Consider the following 8,626-nt stretch of genomic DNA (forward strand, 5'->3'; position numbering starts at 1 on the left):
ATATTTTTAATATAGTGAACAAGTAAAAATATAGAGAGAGAGAGTAATAGAATTTCGCGTCCTCTTGCTATTTTTAGAATAAGTCGGCTTTTATGTCCTGCCTAGAAAAGGAATTAAGAAAAGACCAATTTTAATAGAGAAAGTTTATCCTTGAGAAAATCAAGCTCCTATAACTTTTTTTATAAGAAATTGTTCACAAATCCAAATCGAACAAAACTTGAATTTCTCCAAGAAAGAAATAGTTAATTTTAAGAGAAAGAATGGAAGTAATGTTTATGTTTAGGCAGAATCTGAGAGGTCATGTTCATTAAAAACAGATTTAACCATTCTAAAAAGTCACTTCCTTGGAGTAAGTAATTTTAGGTAAGGAGTAGTTCTCTTTTCATTTGAAAGGGGAATACGTGGATCGGATTGGTTCAGATTTTTTAAATATTAAATCAAATTAGTTGCGTTGGATTTTTAAATTTATATATCAAACCAAATTAATAAAATTTGGGGTTTTTAACATCGGGTTTTTTTTGGGTTATTCAGTTTTCTCGGATTTTTCGGATTTTTTTCGAAATAGTCTTGATACAAAACATATAACTTTTATTTCAAATATTTCTTTAGTCATAGTAAAATACAACTGTATAACTAAGATATTTCTTAAGAAAATAACACAAAATATGAGAAAAGTGATGACATTATATTAAAATATTCAACAAAAGCTAATAAAATCGATTAAAATAAATATTGCTAATTAACAAGCCATAAAGAAAATGACCATAATCTAAAAATATTAAGTCGTGCTAAAATAAGTACGGCTAATAAGTATTAATTACATGACAAAGAAAAAAAAACTTAAGTTATGTATTTTCACTCTATAAATCAATTATGCAAAATTAAAGAATAGATATCCAATATTATTGTCATTTCTAGTGGTAAATTGAATTTCTTTTGTTAGCATTAATGTTGAATTGGTTTTGGTTTGGATTTTATTTGAGTTACTAACATCCACAGGGTATAAAACTTATTGACATTCAAATTTGTAAGTTCAAGCTTGAATAATATGATAATAGATAAAAAAAACTAAGAAAAAATTTAAAAAATATTTATAAATTACATTACAAATAAATAGTTTTATGTCGATTTAGTTTGGTTCGATTTGACTTTTTTTTAGTTAAAACCAAATCAAACAATTATGATCAGGTTTTTTTTCAACACTAAACTAAATCAAATCAAATCACTAATCAATTTTTTTTTCTTTTCGATTTATCAATTTGATAGAGTTTGTCGATTTACTTTGTACACGACTCTACTTTTAGGTTACAATTCAAACTTGACTTCTCTTCTCTTTCCAATCACTTAGCTGCACTAACAGGCATCTAAAACAACTCATATGCAACACGATACAATTCAAACTTGACTTCTATTCTCTTTCCAATCACTTGACTGCACTAACAGACATCTAAAACAACTCATATGCACCACGAGTTTAATATCCTGACATTACTTAAAAAAGGAACCGCATAATCTAGAAGCAAATTCTTGAGCTTTGCCAAGAACACACGAACATAATTATTTAAAAGAGTTCTTATCTTTCACATATTAATTATCTTCGAGTATTTGAGTATGTTTTTTCACATTATTAACAAGATCAAAAGGGATATTGATTGACCTTGCCGACCAATTTACTTTTCTCTTTTCCCCATTGAAATTGAAAGTCATCGCCTCGTTTTACTTGTTCTACATTATTTTTTATTATTGATTCAATTAAAAGAGATGACATATTTTTATATTTAAAAATAATTTAATTTTAAATTTTTCATTTTATTTTTAACGAAAATTTTTAGTAGTCACATGCATGTTATAATATAGTATTTAAGACCACAAAATTTTAAATCTTTTATTTTCTTATTATACTTCATGACAAATCAAATTATGCCGCCGAAACGAAAGAAGTATTATAAGTATTGCAATTGCAATGCAAAAATGGATTTAAACTTAAGAAATTTTAGTGCTTATCTAATTGTATCATATACCATTGTCAAGGGGCCAACTGGAGACCAATGTGCAGCATTTTACTTAAGTGATCGCAATTATTGTGTCACGAAATAACATAGTACTGTTTGCCATGATGTGAGATAATAATAAGACGAATGGATAAAGTCAATCGCGTAGTATAAAATAAAACAAAAAAGCACGTTTAGTGGACATAGTTTATGTTTGTGTAATCAATGACTAGACATTATTGAGGCAAAGAAAATGTTAAACTATTACTTATCCACTTTTGAGTGTACATATTCTTAAAAAATAATAAATAAAATACATAATTTATTAATATATTTATATTAATTGGTGTATATTTTTATTAAAAAATGATTTAAAGTGAATATTTAATACTATGAATAAAATAGAAGAAAAAAAATTATATTATCTTGATATGCTAAGAGTGAAAATTTATTTTTAAAATATTGGATAAATAAAAGTAAACGGACAAGTAACAAGGGTTAAAGTTTAAAAAGAAAAACCAAAGGTCATATCTAATTATTGATACAGACATACTAGTTATTCACATTATTATAAATATCAATCTTTAAATATTTGTCTATTTACAAAATCAAGATAGAGTTAATTAAATTTTTTCTACTTTGCCCTTAATATTAATTGTTTTATGAAGTAATCAATATTGATTAGAGTACAATTAATTAGAGAGAGATAAAGATAATGTGGTAAAAATATAAGTTTATTTATGGGTTCTTAAATGGCGTGTAAAGAAGAAAGTGATCAAGTAATATGAGATAGAGAGAGTAATATATTTTCAGCCGTCGGTTTGGATCCGAAATTTAAAATTTATGGGTTCTTAATTTGAGAACAACGACATCAAATGCTAATAATTGAGTTTTGAATTTATTTTTTGTAGATATTTAGTAAATTCTTAATACAAAGGTAGTTTGAATTAAAGCTACTGGTCCGGCCGATCCGTAGTTCTATGAGCCTATTTGGATGGGCTTATGTCTATAAGCTGCAAACAGCTTATAAGCTAAAAAAAATAAGTTGGGGTATTTTTTTGGGCTTATAAGCTGTTTTCAGCTTATAAGCTGCTTTAGATAAGCTAAGTCAAATGGACCCAATTATTTTTTTGAGCTTATTTTAAGCACAAAATGACTTTAAGCTGACCAGCCAAACACTAAAAAAAACTGAAAACAGTTTATAAGCAACTTATAAGCCAATCCAAACGGGCTCTATGTCTAACTCCACCCTGGGGACCCTGAACTGTCTTTGTTTATTCTGTGCACATTTAAAAATAAAAATAAAAAAAAATCCTAATTACTACTTATATTTGGCTTTTTGGCAAGTTAGCATTCACTCGTCCAAGGGTTAAAAATTAAAAGGTTATCAAATCACCAAGTTCAGGAGGATAATTAAAACAAAAAATAATATAGACGTGCAGTACTGAATAAACTGTAGCAAGTTAAGAGATTAAGAGATAATGAGAAGCAATATACAACTATAAATAAGAGATTCCATTACACGATTTATAACAAACCAGTAAGTCACCAAAAAAAGTTCTTGGAGAGATGGAACTAGAATGGAGTTATCTCTTTTTTCCTGCAATCATCTTGTTACCAGCTTTCATACTATTATTTTCTCAGAAAAAAGCTACTAAATGTTCCTACAAATTACCTCCAGGACCACCAGGATTACCAATTTTTGGTAACATGTTTGAACTAGGAACCGAGCCGTACAAAAGAATGGCAGGTCTAAAACAGAAATATGGTCCTGTTTTATGGTTAAAACTTGGCACCTCATTCAACGTTATGGTTGTTCAAACAGCTCAAGCTGCAGCAGAATTATTCAAAAACCATGATATTTCCTTTGCGGATCGATACATACCTGATGTAAATTTAGCACATAATTACTATCAAGGGTCTATGGCTTTAGCCCCATATGGCTCGTTTTGGCGCTTTCAAAGGCGGATATGTACTGTTGAAATGTTTATACACAAAAAAATCAGTGAAACAGTGCAAGTTAGACGAAAATGTGTGGATAATATGCTAAAATGGATAAAGAAAGAAGCGAATTCTGCTGAAAAGGGGACTGGGATTGAGGTGACGCGTTTCGTGTTCCTAGCATCGTTTAATATGCTAGGGAATTTGATTCTATCCAAAGACTTAGCTGATCCAGAATCCGAAGAGGCCTCGGAGTTCTTCAATGCCATGAAGGGAATCAATGAATGGTCAGGTATTGGTAATGTTTCTGACATATTTCCAATACTTAAAAGATTTGATTTACAAAATTTGAAGAAGAAAATGACGCGAGATATGGGAAAGGCGATGGAAATCGAGTCTATATTTCTCAAAGAACGTGAAGAAGAACGAAAGAAGGGTGCCGAGAAGGGAAAAGATTTCTTGGATGTGTTGCTTGAATTTGAAGGTACTGGCAAAGATGAACCATCTAAATTATCAGAACATGAGATCAAAGTGTTAATATTGGTAAGTTCTTAAAATCTCATATCAACATTAATTTTCATTTCAATAAGTGGTAGCATAAAATTCAGTTCTGCTATGGAAATAATATATGGTCCTTACTCCTCAATCTTCATATCTTATTATTCTTATCTTCTACTACTATTGTCCCACTATAGTTATGGTGACAAATTTGATTGAAAAATTAGTTTCAAGTTTTACCTTTTTTTTTCTTTTTCCAAAAAGGTTCAACTTATGAGGACTAATTTGATTGAAAAATTAGTTTAAGTTTACATCTTGGTTTTTCAGCTTTGGAAAAAGGTTCAACGTATGAGGACTAACTTGATTGAAAAATTAGTTTAACGTTTTATGTTGTTTTTCTGCTTTGGAAAAAGGTTCAACTTATAATGAGGACTAATTTAATTGAAAAGTTGGTCTATCTTGTTTTTCCTGCTTTGGAAAAAGGTTCAACTTATGAGGACTAGTTCGATTGAAAAATTAGTTTAAAATAGGTTCAAACAATTAGGACTAATTTGATCGAAACATTAGTTTAAGTTTTATCTTGTTTTTGTTTTGCTTTGGGAAAAGGTTTGCTCTTGTACTATTCGAAATTGCTTAATTTTACTCTCAATTTTTGCTTTTGGTCTGTTCATACCTCGTCGTTAGCAAATTTTTGTATTTGCCCTGATCAGTAACAGAATTCCTGTGTGAAATAAGTAGATTACCCTACATGTGCCCAAATTATTTGAGAAAAATGTCTAAATGTGCCCATCAAGGGTTACGACTGGAGTTCCATTAGGGGTCAAGAGATAACACTAAGACTTACTTTTAGTATTAACTAGGGTGTCAAATTTAGCCCAAAAGGTGATGGCCTGCCCAATTCGCTCAAAATTTTATGGGTTGAGCTCAAAATAATTTCATATTAGGTTGATTTTAGCCCAACCCAACATAGCCCATTTTAATGTGATTTCCATCTTAGCCCAATACTAGCCCAATTCTAGCCAATTTTTAAGATTTACTTAAATTTGGGTTTATTGCTTGAGATTTTTTTTTTTTTAAATTTTTTTTATGTATACACTTTTCTTGTATCATGTATCTTACAAGTTTGTGGTATGTTTAATATGAAGGGAAATATTTTCACGAAAATATGTTTAATATGATGGGAAATATTTTTCACGAAAAATGTTTTTCTCGAAAATATTTACCACGAAAAATGTTTTCCTCAAAACTATTTTTCACAAAAAATCCGCGAAAATAATTTTCAAGAAAAATTCTAAAAAATAGACCCTTCAAAAAAACTGGGTAAAGTTGGGCGGGTCATGACTCAGCCCATTTTTATCCCAATTCAGCCCAACCCATTTCAGCCCAAGTAACTTTTGGGCCAATGTTAGCCCAACCCATTTATTAACTCAGTCCATTTTGATTGGGCTAATTTCAGCCCAACCCGCCCATTTGACACCCCTAGTATTAACCTCTGGCTAGTATTCATATTGCAGTACATGTCAGTACTTTATACTATGAAATTGAGTTTGTTCCATGAGTTCAAAAAATTGTTTGCACTGTGCATAAAACTAAAACTATTCCATATGTATGAAACATCAGGAAATGTTTTTAGCCGGTACAGAGACGACAAGCAGCAGTGTAGAATGGGCACTAACAGAGCTCCTGCGCCACCCACAAGAAATGACCAAAGTAAAAACAGAGATATCAAAAGTAGTAGGACCAAACAGGATGTTTGAAGAAAGTGACATAGACAATCTCCCTTATATGCAAGCTATAATCAAAGAATCACTTCGTTTACATCCTCCTCTCCCTTTATTGATCCCAAGAGAGACAATTCAAGATACCAAATTCATGGGGTACGATGTACCTAAAGGCACTCAAGTCTTGGTAAACGCGTGGGCGATTGGAAGAGATCCTGAATGTTGGGACGACCCTATGAGTTTCAAGCCCGAGAGGTTTCTTGGCTCGAAATTGGATGTGAAGGGTCAGCATTATGAGCTAATCCCGTTTGGTGCAGGAAGAAGAATGTGTGTTGGCTTGCCTTTAGGCCATCGTATGATGCATTTCGCTCTGGGATCGTTGCTTCACGAATTCGAATGGGAGCTTCCCGATGGTGTCTCTCCTAAATCTATTAATATGAGTGAAAGCATGGGAGTAACAGCTAGAAAACGCTACTCTTTGAAAGTAATACCAAAAAAGGCTTGACAACTTATCGTAGTTAATCATATCGAGTCAACAAGTATTTTAGTTTTTATAATTATGTTTTGCAAAATTTTCTTATTTGTAGAAATGCAGTATTCCTGTTGTGTTATAAATAAGTTGCAGTGGCTAGCAGTGTGTTTGTTAAGTACTAAATTTATGTGAATGATGTAAACTTACAGATTTAGACCAACGTCATATGGGTTATGGATGTCCTGAAAATCCAACTATTTGCTTCAAGTTTTAATAATATGTTAAACTTCAACAAGTTGAGATATCAGTTATATGAACCATCATTCATCATGTCACTCCATTTAAACTCATCTCATGCCATGTCATGCGAATACAACTAGAAAATATTAGTACAAGTTTAATTCTTAGAACAAACAATTCAATTCTTTTCTACTTTGTTTGTTCTTAATATCAAACAATAGCTCAAACCAATTCTTGTTTAATTCTGCCTGTCCTTGCCGTTTTGCAATCCAAAAAAGGCTAGCAATTATTTTAACTTTTAATGTGCAAAGAGTTGCAGAGAACAGTATGGTATCTCATAGTTGACTGAATTCCCAGGACTCAGACAGGGACTTCGCAATTACTCTTGCCATCTTGGCATCATTGGCAGGATGGTCAACTTAATGCAATTAAAAAATCGTCTCGGGAAATTGGCAGATACCGCGAGTTGCACTCATAATTTAACACTAGGAATTAATAGAGGACAAAATATACATATAAACATTACGTGTCTATAACTAATGAGTAACATGTTAAGTAGGGTGTTAATATATTGGAGTAGTTCTTTTGTGATTTAGCCAATTTCTTGTAGCCTGAGTCTGCTGATTGTAATTTGAGGAATCATTGCGGAGTTACTTCAAAGTTTTGAAGAATGGCATGATTACTTCAGGAGCTATTTTTCTTTGTTTTATGGTGTTTGTAACATCTACAGTGAGTTTTGTCCTTGAATTCTTGTATGAGATCACCTATAGGCTTATCGCATTAACAAAAATAATGACAGCATAAGTCATATAATATTTGTTTGGTCGTACAAGAAACAATAATAACTTCATATAACGTTTGATTAGCCTCATTAAACGTTGCATCGCTGATATCAACATAAGTTTGCAGGATATTATGTACAAGTAATATTTTATGTGGGATATAGCATGAAATAAGAATGCATGAGCTAGCAATTAAAGACTCACTTTCAAGGCTAGAAATCTAGACTAAGCTAGAAAAATGCTTATATGTTGGAGCGAATTGAATGATCAAAAGGATTACCCCTCTTCTCATCACTCTCCTTTCCCTAATATAAGAGTAACTAAGGGGCAAAATCCCTTAAAACAAGAAATCTTCATATAACAATTCCTCCTTATTAGTTAATCTTCACACAATAAATAATATTGCATTATAATTCATGGTACTTATATGACGCAAAAGACGCCTAATGGAGATGATTTAGATTAAAAGCTAAAGTTAACACCATGGGGATGTAGCTCAGATGGTAGAGCGCTCGCTTAGCATGCGAGAGGTACGGGGATCGATACCCCGCATCTCCATCAAGTTTCACCACTTAATTTTTCCACAAAATTTATTTTTGTGGACCTTCTGGATCAATATGCATCTCGCTTTAGCATCCTTATTGCTATTTCCTCTGGGCCTTTAGCCCTTGGCCTAATGACCTTGGGCCCAATGAACGAATGACCGAAACCGAAGGAGAACGAATATTACCGGAGTAGGGTTATTCGCGCAAATGCCTCTATTTTGGGATGGTCTTTAATTTTTATCCCTCAAATTTGTGGTCTTTAATTTTTGTTCTTTAGTATTTTTGACACGTCATAAACTAAATTTTAGCTGATATAGTTAGCATTTAATTTCGACATAACATCCCACAAGTTATGTAAGACAAGACAAAACTTTCAACATTCAACGTAATCTGAAAAAAAAAACATACGTTTAGATTTCGGTCGGCATAGTTAACA

The 8,626-nt window shown here is 31.7% G+C and overlaps 1 protein-coding gene and 1 non-coding gene across 2 annotated transcripts; both read left to right on the forward strand.

Annotated features, from left to right (window-relative positions):
- The first annotated feature begins 3,506 nt into the window (after positions 1-3,506).
- LOC132607157 (cytochrome P450 76A2) lies at positions 3,507-6,918 on the forward strand. Its single transcript, XM_060321006.1, has 2 exons — positions 3,507-4,475; positions 6,051-6,918. Exons 1-2 carry the CDS (start codon positions 3,561-3,563, stop codon positions 6,654-6,656), a joined length of 1,521 nt encoding a protein of 506 aa, XP_060176989.1. The 5' UTR covers positions 3,507-3,560; the 3' UTR covers positions 6,657-6,918.
- A 1,212-nt stretch (positions 6,919-8,130) lies between these two features.
- Positions 8,131-8,203, forward strand: TRNAA-AGC (transfer RNA alanine (anticodon AGC)). The gene has a single exon. It is a non-coding gene; the product is annotated as a tRNA-Ala (tRNA).
- The last annotated feature ends 423 nt before the right edge of the window (positions 8,204-8,626 follow it).

Source organism: Lycium barbarum, chromosome 8, assembly GCF_019175385.1.
Source record: "Lycium barbarum isolate Lr01 chromosome 8, ASM1917538v2, whole genome shotgun sequence".
In the NCBI taxonomy this organism is placed as follows: Eukaryota; Viridiplantae; Streptophyta; class Magnoliopsida; order Solanales; family Solanaceae; genus Lycium; species Lycium barbarum.

Coding starts and splice junctions, on each gene's coding strand:
- LOC132607157 (XM_060321006.1), top strand. CDS start 3,561: ATGGAACTAGAATGGAGTTATCTCTTTTTTCCTGCAATCATCTTGTTA. Junction 4,476..6,050: donor AGATCAAAGTGTTAATATTG/GTAAGTTCTTAA, acceptor ATGAAACATCAG/GAAATGTTTTTAGCCGGTAC.